This window comes from Nerophis ophidion, linkage group LG22 (genome assembly GCF_033978795.1).
Source record: "Nerophis ophidion isolate RoL-2023_Sa linkage group LG22, RoL_Noph_v1.0, whole genome shotgun sequence".
In the NCBI taxonomy this organism is placed as follows: Eukaryota; Metazoa; Chordata; class Actinopteri; order Syngnathiformes; family Syngnathidae; genus Nerophis; species Nerophis ophidion.
Window position 1 is genome coordinate 2,530,594 of NC_084632.1, and position 14,974 is coordinate 2,545,567.

Genomic DNA, 14,974 nt, shown 5'->3' on the forward strand with positions numbered 1-14,974 from the left:
TGTGTTTTTCATTTAAATTATACTAATTGTTTGACCGACTTGAACAATACATTGTTCAAATTGTTCAAGTCGGTCAAACATTATGTGTATCATTTAATTTAAAAAAAAAAATAATTCCAGGCAATTTGATGGACTTTTAAATCCAAAAATAAAATATAAATACAAAAAATAAAAGTTAAGAAAATAAAAAAATTAATTAAAAAAAAAGTTTTCATTTAAATGATACACATTGTTTCATCGACTTGAACAACTTTATACACTTTTTTTTTTCAAGGCAATTTGATGGGCTTTAAAATCTAAAAGACAATGAAATAAAATAAAAAAATAAAAATAAAAGTTTAAAAAAAAATGTGTTTTTCATTCAAATGATACACACATTGTTTGACAGACTTGAACAATTTGACACTGATAAATTAAAATAAATAAACTCAAAAAGTAATGATACATTTTATATTGATCAGCCTAAGTTAATGTGGCTGATCAATATAAAATGTATTATTACTTTTTGAGTTTATTTCATTTTATTTTTCAGAATCAAATTGTGCAAGTCGGTCAAACAATGTGTATACATGAAATGAAAAACAAAAAAATTTTTTCAAGGTAATTTGATGGACTTAAAAAAATAAAAAAAAAATGAATAAAATATAAATTGAAAAAATAAAAGTAAAAAAATATCAAATAAGATAAAAAGTTAGTTTTTTCATTTACATGATAGACATTGTTTGACCTACTTGAACAATTTTAAACAGAAAAATAAAATGAAAAAAAAAACCCAAAAAGTAATAATACATTGTTCAAGTCGGTCAAACAATGTGTATCATTTCAATGGAAAAACTAACTTTTTTTTTAAACTTTTTTACTTTTTACTATATATTTGCTTTGGTGTTTTTTAGATTTAAAAGTCCATCAAATTGCCTGAAAAAAAAAAGTTTGTTTTCCATTTAAAGTTTACACATTGTTTGACCGACTTGAACAATTTGATACTGAAAATTGAAGTAAAATAAACTCAAAAAGTAATATCACATTTTATATTGTTTAGCTACATTAACTCAGGCTTTTTTTAAATTGTATTTTATTTTCATTTACTTTTATTTTTTGCCATTCATATTTTATTTCATTGTTTTTTAGATTTAAAAGTCCATCAAATTGCCTGAAAAAAAAAGTTTGTTTTCCATTTAAAGTACACACATTGTTTGACCGACTTGAACATTTTGATACTGAAAAATGTAATCAAATACTCAAAAATTAATAATACATCGTTCAAATTGTTCAAGTCGGTCAAACAATGTGTATCATTTAAATGAAAAACAAATCTTTTTTTTTTTTGCCAGGCAATTTCATGGACTTTTATTAAAGTTAAAAAACAATTAAATAAAATATAAATAGTAAAAAATAAAAGTAAAAAAACACAAAAAAAACCTGAGTTAATGTGGCTGTTCAAATAAAATTTATTATTACTTTTTGAGTTATTTCATTTAATTTTTCAGTATCAAATTGTTCAAGTCGGTCAAACAATGTGTATACTTTAAATGAAGTGAAGTGAATTATATTTATATAGCCCTTTTCTCTAGTGACTCAAAGCGCTTTACATAGTGAAACCCAATATCTAAGTGGAATACAAACTTTTTTTTCTAGGCAATTTGATGGACTTTTGAATCTAAAAAAACAATGAAATAAAATATGAATAGTAAAAAAAATGTAAAAAAAAAAGTTTGTTTTTCATTTAAATTATACACTGTTTACATTTTATAGTGATCAGCCACATTAACTCAGGCTGATCAATATAAAACGTAGTATAACTTTTTGAGTTTATTTCATTTTATTTTTCAGGGTCAAATTGTTCAAGTGGGTCAAACAGTGTGTATACTTTCAATGAAAAACACACTTTTTTTTTCAGGCAATTTGATGGACTTTTAAATTTAAAAAACAATGTTGATAAAGTTACCGTTTTTGAAGAAAATCTATATTCCCTTAGGTTCTATTGCTTTTAATGTTAAGAGTACAATGTTATGCAGCGGTGTACTTTTTGTCAGGTTCCTCCCTGACAGTTTGGTTATGTTTTAGTTTTTTCCTCTGCATTCATCTTTGTTTCTTCTGTATGTGTAGTATTTCCTGTCCGTGCTCTTATTTTGTCTGTTTCCTGTGTTTCTCCCTGAGCGCTTTTCCCCCTCAACTATGGCTGATTGGCACCTGGCCACACCTGGTGTCAATCAGCCTCGTCCTATTTTAACCTGCCTTTCCATCCAGTCTGTGCTGTATTATTGTCGTTGCTACCTGTCGCTCCTGTCGTGTCAATGTCATTTTCTACTGGTCGTGTGATTGCAGCGTAGCGGTAAATCTTTGTAGCTTACTGTTTTTTGTTTCCTGCTTCTGATTTGTTTGTTCATAGCTACCTTTTGTTTGTACTTTTTGTTTGGTTTTGTTTTAGTATTTTAAGTTAAAACCATGTTTTCTCACTCAATGCCTGCCTCCTTCTCTGCATCTTGGGGTTCGTCACAAACAAATTCTGACACTTGTAATTTTTTTTTTTTAGACAAATTATGCTATTTATATTTGTGTTTGTGTGTGTGTGTGGGGGGGGGGGGGGGTGAGCACTGTTAAATAATTTCAAATCCCAGCAATAACAATATAATTTTATTGTTCTCCTAATTGGACGTCGTTGCAATACTTTAGCAAATATGAAATGTAAATATGTGTCTTCGTCTTCCAGATGTAGTATTTGATGATTACAAAGGCGCGTTGGAGGGTGTTCCTTTCAATTTTGTATTCATAAAAAAAAAAAAACATACAAAATACAAGAAATATTAAGCTTGTTCCGATATCAATCAATGTTTACTTATATAGCCCTAAATCACTAGTGTCTCAAAGGGCTGCACAAACCACTAGGACATCCTCGGTAGGCCCACATAAGGGCAAGGAAAACTCACACCCAGTGGGACGTCGGTGACAATGATGACTATGAGAACCTTGGAGAGGAGGAAAACAATGGATGTCGAGCGGGTCTAACATGATACTGTGAGAGTTCAATCCATAATGGATCCAACACAGTCGCGAGAGTCCAGTCCAAAGCGGATCCAACACAGCAGCGGGAGTCCCGTTCACTGCGGAGCCAACAGGAAACCATCCCAAGCGGAGGCGGATCAGCAGCGCAGAGATGTCCCCAGCCGATACACAGGCAAGCAGTACATGGCCACCGGATCGGACCGGACCCCCTCCACAAGGGAGAGTGGGACATAGGAGAAAAAGAAAAGAAACGGCAGATCAACTGGTCTAAAAAGGAGTCTATTTAAAGGCTAGAGTATACAAATGAGTTTTAAGGTGAGACTTAAATGCTTCTACTGAGGTAGCATCTCAAACTGTTACCGGGAGGGCATTCCAGAGTACTGGAGCCCGAAATGAAAACGCTCTATAGCCCGCAGACTTTTTTTGAATACTGTTTATTGGTCCGCAAAATAGGAATTATTCATTATAACTAGGGGTGGGCAAATTAATGCGTTAATTACGCGTTAACTCATCAATCTATTAACGCCGACAATTATTTTATCGCACATTTGCGTATGTTGTTTACATGCTTTTATTTTGTTAACGCCTTTTCTTAACAAGATGGCGTCGCCCGGCGTGGAGGGGCTCTTGGTAAAGATGGAACATTTGGCAAAAATAGCGGACAATTCTGCAAATGTCATGGCTGGCTTACAGCGTGGTCACTCCGGGATCACTTACGACCGCCAGACAATTCTGGATGTGGATAGATCGGGCCGTTTTGGACTGAATGAGGCGTGCTTGCTAGAGCGGCTAGCTAGCATGGGAATACTTTGCCGGCTACATCCAGCGGCCTGTGAAGCAGCGGAGTATATGTGTTGTCTGTCTATTTATGAATAATGCAGACCAGGAGTGTTGGCTGACTTCTTACGTTTGCTTTCAGAGCGTGCATATCACAACATTCAAGATGCCGTCATGGCGACACAACCTATACATGCTCCTCACTCCTGTTGCATGCTGGGTAGGGTAGTTCTTTTATTCCCTGGCTCATAACATCACAATATAGTACCATGTATATGATGCCTTCAGTTTATCAAAGCACCAAGCAAACCATCGGAAAATTCCCATCATATCAATTCCTAGATATGGTCATAATTATTTTAAGTGCACTACGCAGAATAAACACAACATTATTAATATTGCTACTACGGATAATTTGATCAAAAATTCCCTAAAACAGCCCACTACCTATAATATAGGTTTTTTAAACATAAGATCCCTGATAAAAAAAAATGTTTCTGCTGTTACCTCAGAAATTGCCTGTTCAGATGTTATGATTGTGGCTCAGAGATTTGTATGTAGATTATATTTATTTTCCATAACAAACAGGATAACTTAAATACCCTGGCAGTGGCAATAAGCTTAAATGTTTGTATTGACATTTTTGGAGTTGATTTTCATCAAATATGCTATTTAACTGCTACTGTTTAACAAGGACTGATTTAAATTGTGTTTGCACAACAAATGTTTTGGCGCTTTTGTTCATGTGGGAGAATATTCCAATAAAGGTGCACTACACACTACTTTTGAATTCATTATTGGGCTTTGCGTATACAATGCAGTTAATCGCCATTAATCGGAGAAATAGTGCGATTAACTTCGATTAAAATGTTTAATCGTTGCCCAGCCCTAATTATAACATTTAATATTCATATGCATATTCACACAAGATTCATGTAAAAACAATACTTCTATAACATGGACTTAATATTGAAAAGTTCAACTTTTCCTTGATTGTTTTCCCTCTCCATACCATGTTACTTATTGGCATTGTTTGCGACGTTGCTGTTGATTCTGTGGTACAGTATACGCCGCCTCTGAGATGAAAAAGCAGGTGTCGTGCGGCCGCCATGATATTGCTGCGTGTCATGTGACCACCTGGCAGAGAAGTGCTCCTGAGTGCGGCGTCTGCTCACAACTAATAAAAGAAGTTGAGACGCGTCTTTGCACCGCTGGGAAATTCTCTCCTTGTGCTCCTCCACCGTCTCCGAGACGATTTAAGCAGAATTTTATGACTTTTTTTTTGCTCACCGTTGCTCGACTTAGACGGAGGTGAGTGGGCAGGTTGACTCCTTGTGGGTCTCACCCACTTACATTTTGTACCATCCCACTCACTCACTGTCTTATACACTTACTTTTCCTTTTTATTTACTTGCATGCTTATTATATCTCTTAACGTATTTCCTTCAATTTCCGCCGGGGCGCTAATTAATTTAAAACCTCTTCTCACTCCGGCACTTACCAAAAGCATGCGGTAAATTTAGGCCTGCGCTTAAAAATTTGAGTGTGATGTAAGGATACCATCATGAAAAGCACATTTAATAAAAAAAACGTTATTATGGTCTTACCTTTACTTATAAATGAAGTCCATGCGCAGCTTCTTCTGATCAAAAGCATCCAAACTTGTTTATAGAAGTCTTCCTTATCTTTCTTCAGTTTTAAAAGTCTCTCTGTCTCGATGATCTTCCTTTATTACCTCCTGCTTCGATTGAAAGTCCAGTTTAGAAAACTGTTTAATTTCAGATATGTAATCCTCCATGTTAAAAGTGCAAGCGAGAGGAAGAAAAAAACGATCGCTGCTTGTTGTCACTTCTTCTGCAGCCGAGTAGTCGCGAGAAAGATCACTAGCGCCCTCTACCACCAGGAGGCGGGAGTCATTTAATGACTCATATTTGACACACGCAGCTACGGTATATTAATAAAACATAGCTGCTTACTGTTGTTTTTAGCATATTCAATAGCTTGGAGCTTAAATCCTACTGAATAGCTCTTAATCTTCTTCCCTTTATGCGATTTCAAATGATTGAAATCAGCCTCCTCCATTTTGAAAATGATGACAGGTGAAGTGTCACTCGTGACGTGACGAGTTTGACCCAGTGGAAATTCTAGGCATATGCTAATTATTTAGCGAAACGAGTTTGACCTGGCAGAAATTCTAGACATGCGCTAATAAAAATAATATTTTGGGAAACGAGTTTGACCCGGCAGTAATTCTAGGCAGGCGCATACTATATACAAACTCACTCATTAACTCACTCACTTACACACTTTAATTGCCTAAATTGAAGTTAGGACGGGAAGGAAGTGGAAGGCATGGCATAGTGGGTAGAGCGGCCGTTCCAGAAACCCGAGGGTTGCAGGTTCGCTCTTTGCCTATTGACATTCAAATCGCTGCCGTTGTGTCCTTGGGCAGGACACTTCACCTTTGCCCCCGGTGCCGCTCACACTGGTGAATGAATGAATGATAGATGGTGGTCAGAGGGTCGTGGGCGCAAACTGGCAGCCACGCTTCCGTCAGTCTACCCCAGGGCAGCTCTGGCTACAGATGTTGCTTACCACCACCAGGTGTGAATGACTGATGGGTTCCCACTTCTCTGTGAGCGTTTTGATTATCTAATAATAGAAAAGTGTAATATAAATCTAATCCATTATTATAAGGTAGTGGAAGTGGCAGAATCCTGCCTAAGGTAAAGGTCACTGGTCAATCAATCAATCAATCAATGTTTATTTATATAGCCCCAAATCACAAATGTCTCAAAGGACTGCACAAATCATTACGACTACAACATCCTCGGAAGAACCTACAAAAGGGCAAGGAAAACTCACACCCAGTGGGCAGGGAGAATTCACATCCAGTGGGACGCCAGTGACAATGCTGACTATGAGAAACCTTGGAGAGGACCTCAGATGTGGGCAACCCCCCCCCCCCCCCCCTCTAGGGGACCGAAAGCAATGGATGTCGAACGGGTCTAACATGATACTGTGAAAGTTCAATCCATAGTGGCTCCAACACAGCCGCGAGAGTTCAGTTCAAAGCGGATCCAAGACAGCAGCGAGAGTCCCGTCCACAGGAAACCATCCCAAGCGGAGGCGGATCAGCAGCGTAGAGATGTCCCCAACCGATACAGGCGAGCGGTCCATCCTGGGTCTCGACTCTGGACAGCCAGTACTTCATCCATGGTCATCGGACATAGGAGGGGGGGACATAGGAGAAAAAAGAAAAGAAGCGGCAGATCAACTGGTCTAAAAAGGGAGTCTATTTAAAGGCTAGAGTATACAGATGAGTTTTAAGGTGAGACTTAAATGCTTCTACTGAGGTGGCATCTCGAACTGTTACCAGGAGGGCATTCCAGAGTACTGGAGCCCGAACGGAAAACGATCTATAGCCCGCAGACTTTTTTTCGGCTTTGGGAATCACTAATAAGGCGGAGTCTTTTGAACGCAGATTTCTTGCCGGGACATATGGTACAATACAATCGGCAAGATAGGATGGAGCTAGACCGTGTAGTATTTTATACGTAAGTAGTAAAACCTTAAAGTCACATCTTAAGTGCACAGGAAGCCAGTGCAGGTTGGGTCATGACCGAAGAATAAGATCACGGGTACAAGCGGCTAAAATGAGTTTCCTCAGACGGGTGGCGGGTCTCTCCCTTAGAGATAGGGTGAGAAGCTCTGCCATCCGAGAGGAACTCAAAGTAAAGCCGCTGCTCCTCCACATGGAGAGGAGCCAGATGAGGTGGTTCGGGCATCTGGTCAGGATGCCACCCGAACGCCTCCCGAGGGAGGTGTTTAGGGCACGTCCAACCGGTAGGAGGCCACGGGGAAGACCCAGGACACGTTGGGAAGACTATGTCTCCCGGCTGGCCTGGGAACGCCTCGGGATCCCCCGGAAGGAGCTGGACAAAGTCGCTGGGGAGATGGAAGTCTGGGTTTCCCTGCTTAGGCTGTTGCTCTAGCGACCCGGCCTCGGAAAGGCAGAAGAAGATGGATGGATGGATGCTCCATACCTTTTGTATCGATGCACATATTTATATATTTCATATACAGTGTGTATTCATTTCGACTCCCATCTCTTCATAATTCCGACGTTGCCCCCTCGGTGTCCTTCCCCCTGCTTTTTGTTTCACCAAACTCACTTAACTGCCGGGCGGGTCTGTCTCTATGTTTCATTTCAAGTTTATTTCATTCTTTCTCTCTGTGTCTGTGTGTTTCAAAAGGTTTGATTGACTTCCTGGTGAGCCAGCATCCTGTGGCTCAGATCCTAAGAGATTATGTGATCTTCAAAATCGTCCCCATGCTGAATCCTGACGGTGTTTATCTGGGCAACTACAGGTAAACACACAGGCGGTCCTGGCGTTACGATGTTTGGTGGTTACACTGCACCCTCATACATTATTAATACTGCAACACGCAGCAAAAACAAAAGTAGTTAACTACGCCGAGGAAGGTCAAGCATGTGTACAGTGGGACTGACTTTACCATCAAAGCATTCACATATAAGAGTCTGTACTAAAAATAATCTATTATGCTTCCACTTCTGCGATGAGGTGGCGACTTGTCCAGGGTCTACCCCGCCTCCCGCCCAAATGCAGCTGAGATAGGCTCCCGCGACCCCAAAAGGGATAGGCGGTAGAAAATGGATGGATGGATGCTTCCACTTCCAACAAACTTTGAAAGTTTGTTGGGCTCGGCCGGGAATCGGGAGCAACCATATTTTGATTTTTTCCAAATATTCCAGATTACCAGGAATTCCGGGTTTTCCTGGACATTTTTCCCATTGAAAACGAACGGGCCAATTTTGATACTTGCACAATTCCCACATTTCTCAGCAGATTCAAACCGCTCCACCATCCGCACACTCCTGGACATTCAAACTACCATTTTCAAGTTAAAACAAAAAATTCCCCCAAAATGCCCAATTTTCCAAAGTCCTGCTTACACCCGTTCTGCTTCTTCTACATTCTCAACCCATTCCAACCATTCTACCATCAAAACATTCCACTCAGTTCAGACATCAAAGGTACTATCTTTTTTTTCTCTCGAACAAATTCCTAGTTTCCCCGAAATTTCCAGGAAATTCCGAAATTACCAATTCAAAGTTAAGTGTTACTATGTCAACATTTCTTGACCAATTCAAAAAATCCCAACACCAACCCCTTCATATCATCTACGACAATTGTGATATTAGCAATATATATATTTTTACATTTCTGGATTTCCTGAAATTTTCAAAACGTCCCGGAAATTCCCAATCAAATGAATAGACATTTCAAAGTCCTACAACTCCCACGTTTCTCTCACGATTCAAACCCTTCCACCATCCACACACTCCTAGACATTCAAACTACCATTTTCCCCAAAATTCCCCAAAATGCCCAATTTTCCAAAGTCCTGTTTCCACCCTTTTTTCTGCTTCTCCTTCTACATTTTTCAACCCATTCCACCACCAAAACATTCCACTCAGTTGGGACGTATTATCTTTTTTGTTTCTCAAACAAATTACTGATTTCTACAAAATTCCAGGAAATTCCGAAATACCAATTCTAAGTTAAAAAGTGTCACTACGTCAACATTTCTCAACCGATTCAAAAAATTCCAACACCAACCCCTTCATATCATCAAGGAAAATATTGATATTAGCAATATATATACTGTACATGTATTTTTCTGGTTTTCCCAAAATCCTCAAATCTTCTGGAAATTCCCAATCAAATGAATAGACATTTCAAAGTCCTACAACTCCCACGTTTCTCTCACGATTCAAACCCTTCCACCATCCACACACTCCTAGTCATTCAAACTACCATTTTCCCCAAAATTCCCCAAAATGCCCAATTTTCCAAAGTCCTGTTTCCACCCTTTTTTCTGCTTCTCCTTCTACATTTTTCAACCCATTCCACCACCAAAACATTCCACTCAGTTGGGACGTATTATCTTTTTTGTTTCTCAAACAAATTACTGATTTCTACAAAATTCCAGGAAATTCTGAAATACCAATTCTAAGTTAAAAAGTGTCACTACGTCAACATTTCTCAACCGATTAAAAAATTTCCAACACCAACCCCTTCATATCATCTAGGAAAATATTGATATTAGCAATATATATACTGTACATGTATTTTTCTGGTTTTCCCAAAATCCTCAAATCTTCTGGAAGTTCCCAATCAAATGAATAGACATTTCAAAGTCCTACAACTCCCACGTTTCTCTCCCGATTCAAACCCTTCCACCATCCACACACTCCTAGACATTCAAACTACCATTTTCCCAAAAACTCCCCAAAATGCCCAATTTTCCAAAGTCCAGTTTCCACCCTTTTTTCTGCTTCTCCTTCTACATTTTTCAACCTATTTCACCACCAAAACATTCCACTCAGTAGGGACCTATTATCTTTTTTGTTTCTCAAACAAATTACTGATTTCCACAAAATTCCAGGAAATTCCAAAATACCAATTCTAAGTTAAAAAGTGTTACTACGTCAACATTTCTCAACCGATTCTAAAATTTCCAACACCAACCCATTCATATCATCTAGGAAAATATTGATATTAGCAATATATATACATATATTTTTCTGGTTTTCCCGAAATCCTCAAATATTCTGGAAATTCCCAATCAAATGAATAGACATTTCAAAGTCCACATTTCTCTCCCGATTGAAACCGTTCCACCATCCACACACTCCTAGATATTCAAACTACCATTTTCAAAATCTGATATTAGCAATACATATTTTTTTTTATTTCTGGTTTTCCTGAAATTATTAAATGTCCTAGAAATTCCCAATCAGATTAATGGACATTGTCAAAGTTCTACAACTCCCACATTTCTCTCCCGATTCCAACCATTCTAACATATATATATCTTGATTGGATCATCCAGAGAATAGTGCTCGATACCGTGGTAGAGCGCAATATGTAGGTGTGGGAAAAATCACAAGACTACTTCATCTCTACAGAACTGTTTCATGAGGGGTTCCCTCAATCATCAGGAGATTTTAATGGAAGCATTCACATACAATGGTTTATATAGGGCACAGAGGGCCAATCACCACACCCTACACCTGCCTGTACCCACCCACTCTGTGCCCTATATAAACCATTGTATGTGAATGCTTCCATTAAAATCTCCTGATGATTGAGGGAACCCCTCATGAAACACTTCTGTAGAGATGAAGTAGTCTTGTGATTTTTCCCACACCTATATATATATATATATATATATATATGTATATATATATGTATATATATATGTGTGTGTATACAGCAGGGGTGCCCACACTTTTTCTGCAGGCGAGCTACTTTTCAATTGACCAACTCGAGGGGATCTACCTCATTTATATATATCATTTATATTTATCTATTTATGAAAGAGACATTTTTGTAAACAAGTTAAATGTGTTTAATGATAATACAAGCATGTGTAACACATATAGATGTCTTTCTTTCACAAAGACAAGAATATAAGTTGGTGTATTACCTGATTCTGATGACTTGCATTGATTGGAATCAGACAGTAATGATGATAACGCCCACATTTTCAAATGGAGGAGAAAAAAAGTTGTCCTTTCTGTACAATACCACATGAAAGTGGTTGCTTTTTGGCATCTAATTCATCCAGCTTCCATACACTTTACAAGAAAAACATTGGCGGCAAATTCCGTAGCTTGCTTGATTGACATTCACGGCACCCGAGGGTCTTGTGAGATGACGCTGGCTGCTGCCAGTTCATTATTATGAAAAAATGACAGAGAGGAAGGCGAGAAACACTTTTTATTTCAACAGACTTTCGCGCCTTCCCTTCCGTCAAAACTCTAAAGGCCGACTGCACATTTCCTATCTTCACAATAAAAGCCCTGCTTCACGCTGCCTGCGCTAACAAAATAAGAGTCTCGGAAAGCTGGCGTGCACAAGTGATGTGCACGCCAGCTTTCTGAGGGATCGCTTGTGCACGCCAGTTTTCCGAGACTCTGTATTTAGTTAGCGCAGGCAGCATGAAGCAGGGCTTTTATTGTGAAGATAGGAAATGTGCAGTCGGCCTTTAGAGTTTTGACGGAAGGTACGGCGCGAGAGTCTGTTGAAATAAAAAGTGTTTCTCGCCTTCCTCTCGGTCATATTTTCATAATAATGATCTTGCAGCAGCCAGCGTCATCTCACAAGACCCTCCGGTACCGTGAATGTCATTTAAGTGACGTCTTGGTGAAGATTGATGATCACTCATTTTTAGGTCTATTTTTTTTAAAAGCCTGGCTGTAGATCGACTGACACACCCCCCGCGCTCGACTGGTAGCTCGCCATCGACGTAATGGGCACCCCTGCTTTAAAAAGTTCCATATTTTAACCCCTGCTATTGTTATACTCATTCGTTTCTGCGTTGTTCTACAATATTGGATCTTAAAAAGTAGTTCTCTTAAATTATAATTCCCTTCTCTCTGTAAAAAATCTTCTTTGTAACCCTGTTGGAAGTGAATCTTTACTTGCTTTATAAATAATTTGGGCAGTCTTGAGTTGGATGAGATCTGGTAGTTTTAAATCAAATGTTTTTAGAAATAATCCATTAGTGTGTTCAATGCATCTGCAAATTAAACACATCCGCTTTTATTTCGGCTACTTGCTGTAATATCCTCTTAACTCCACCTTTAGGACGCTTAATGAATTCTTCGAGCTCGCAGCAGTGCATTTGTTCAAATACCACGCGGCCGCGGGGCTATTCTAGTATTCTCTTTGCCGAGTCCATCGTCTTTTTAACACTCGGCGGGCATCCTTCTCCCATCTATTCCCTCCTCTTCGCCCTCTTCATAATTGCCTTTTACTTAATGCGCTCAGCCGCAGGAATACTAATGCACGCTGTGATAAGCATCGGCGGCGGTCTCCTCCCGGCGTGCTGGCGAGCGACACCTGCCGGCCCCGACGCCGCACCGCTTCCGTAAACATTTGCGGCGGTGATCTGGCCGCAGGGGCCCCCCACCAGCTCGCTCCCAAAGAGAGCGGTGATAAGCATATTGACAAAAGGTGACGAGCGATAGTCCACACCTCGCCGATCACACACGCGGGCGCCCCCCCCCCCCTCTCGCCGACGCACCCCGCCCCCCCAGTCGGACGCCATCCTCCGCAGATTGCCGAGTGGACCGCGATGGATGCGTGCCGTGCAAAGAATCGATGGCAGTTAACCTGGAATGAGTATTTTGTCCACGGCTGGCTGCTCGGCTCATTTGGCTGTGCGGGTATCGCTAACTCCCGTGTGGCTAACAGCTTCCCTAAATGTCAAAGATACAGAGAAGAGACAAGATAACAACAAGCAAGGAACAGAGAGCACCCATTAATACATCCCATCATCGGCGTTGCAATAGTCAAGCCGAGCAGGATAGTGCCTGTTTACAGAAGGATTGTATTCGTACTGACTTTCATGGTTTTGTCCACTAAAGACGCCGAGATCATTATCCATGCGTTTGTTACGCCTCGTCTCGATTACTGTAACCTATTATTTTGGGGTCTCCCCATGTCTAGCATTAAAAGATTACAGTTGGTACAAAATGCGGCTGCTAGACTTTTGACAAGAACAAAAAAGTTTGATCACATTGCGCCTATACTGTATATACCTTTATATACATATATACATACATATATACCTATACTGTATATACCTTTATATACATACATATATACCTGTACTGTATATACCTTTATATACATGTACTGTATATACCTTTATATACATATATACATACATATATACCTATACTGTATATACCTTTATATACATACATATATACCTGTACTGTATATACCTTTATATACATGTACTGTATATACCTTTATATACATATATACATACATATATACCTATACTGTATATACCTTTATATACATACATATATACCTGTACTGTATATACCTTTATATACATGTACTGTATATACCTTTATATACATATATACATACATATATACCTATACTGTATATACCTTTATATACATATATACATACATATATACCTATACTGGCTCACCTGCACTGGCTTCCTGTGCACTTAAGATGTGACTTTAAGGTTTTACTACTTAGGTATAAAATGCTACACGGTCTAGCTCCATCCTATCTTGCCGATTGTATTGTACCATATGTCCCGGCAAGAAATCTGCGTTCAAAAGACTCCGGCTTATTAGTGATTCCTAGAGCCCAAAAAAAGTCTGCGGGCTATAGAGCGTTTTCCGTTCGGGCTCCAGTACTCTGGAATTCCCTCCCGGTAACAGTTCGAGATGCTACCTCAGTAGAAGCATTTAAGTCTCACCTTAAAACTCATCTGTATACTCTAGCCTTTAAATAGACCTCCTTTTTAGACCAGTTGATCTGCCGCTTCTTTTCTTTTTTCTCCTATGTCCCCCCCTCCCTTGTGGAGGGGGTCCGGTCCGATGACCATGGATGAAGTACTGGCTGTCCAGAGTCGAGACCCAGGATGGACCGCTCGTCGGGACCCAGGATGGACCGCTCGCCTTGTGTATCGGTTGGGGACATCTCTACGCTGCTGATCCGTCTCCACTTGAGATGGTTTCCTGTCGACGGGACTCTCGCTGCTGTCTTGGATCCGCTTGAACTGAACTCTTGCGGCTGTGTTGGAGCCACTATGGATTGAACTTTCACAGTATCATGTTAGACCCGCTCGACATCCATTGCTTTCGGTCCCCTAGAGGGGGGGGGGGTTGCCCACATCTGAGGTCCTCTCCAAGGTTTCTCATAGTCAGCATTGTCACTGGCGTCCCACTGGATGTGAATTCTCCCTGCCCACTGGGTGTGAGTTTTCCTTGCCCTTTTGTGGGTTCTTCCGAGGATGTTGTAGTCGTAATGATTTGTGCAGTCCTTTGAGACATTTGTGATTTGGGGCTATATAAATAAACATTGATTGATTGATTGATGGTTTTGCTCATTTTGGGTCTTGTTGATTTTCTCGGTCATAAGGCAGCACCTTATACTCATTTTCTTCTGATTTGTCATCTGTTGATAAATACACCCTTTTAATCAAGCTTTTAGCTGACCTGTTTGTCAATGTCATTGGTCTCGTGAAAAATCCATTGATTAGCCACAGCATTGTATGAAGTAGTGGTTTATATTTGTCCTCCTTTTCCTCCTCCGACATTTTAGCGCCCGTTAGTGATGTAAAA

At 39.7% G+C, this 14,974-nt stretch overlaps 1 protein-coding gene across 3 annotated transcripts in view; it reads left to right on the top strand.

The window, feature by feature from the left end:
• Window positions 1-14,974, top strand: part of agbl4 (AGBL carboxypeptidase 4) — an 861,886-nt gene that overhangs the window by 772,341 nt on the left and 74,571 nt on the right. For all 3 annotated transcript variants that reach the window (XM_061882975.1, XM_061882976.1, XM_061882977.1), the window contains exon 8: window positions 8,037-8,151. In XM_061882975.1, coding sequence (XP_061738959.1) covers window positions 8,037-8,151 — 115 coding nt within the window. The remainder of the gene's footprint in view (window positions 1-8,036; window positions 8,152-14,974) is intronic.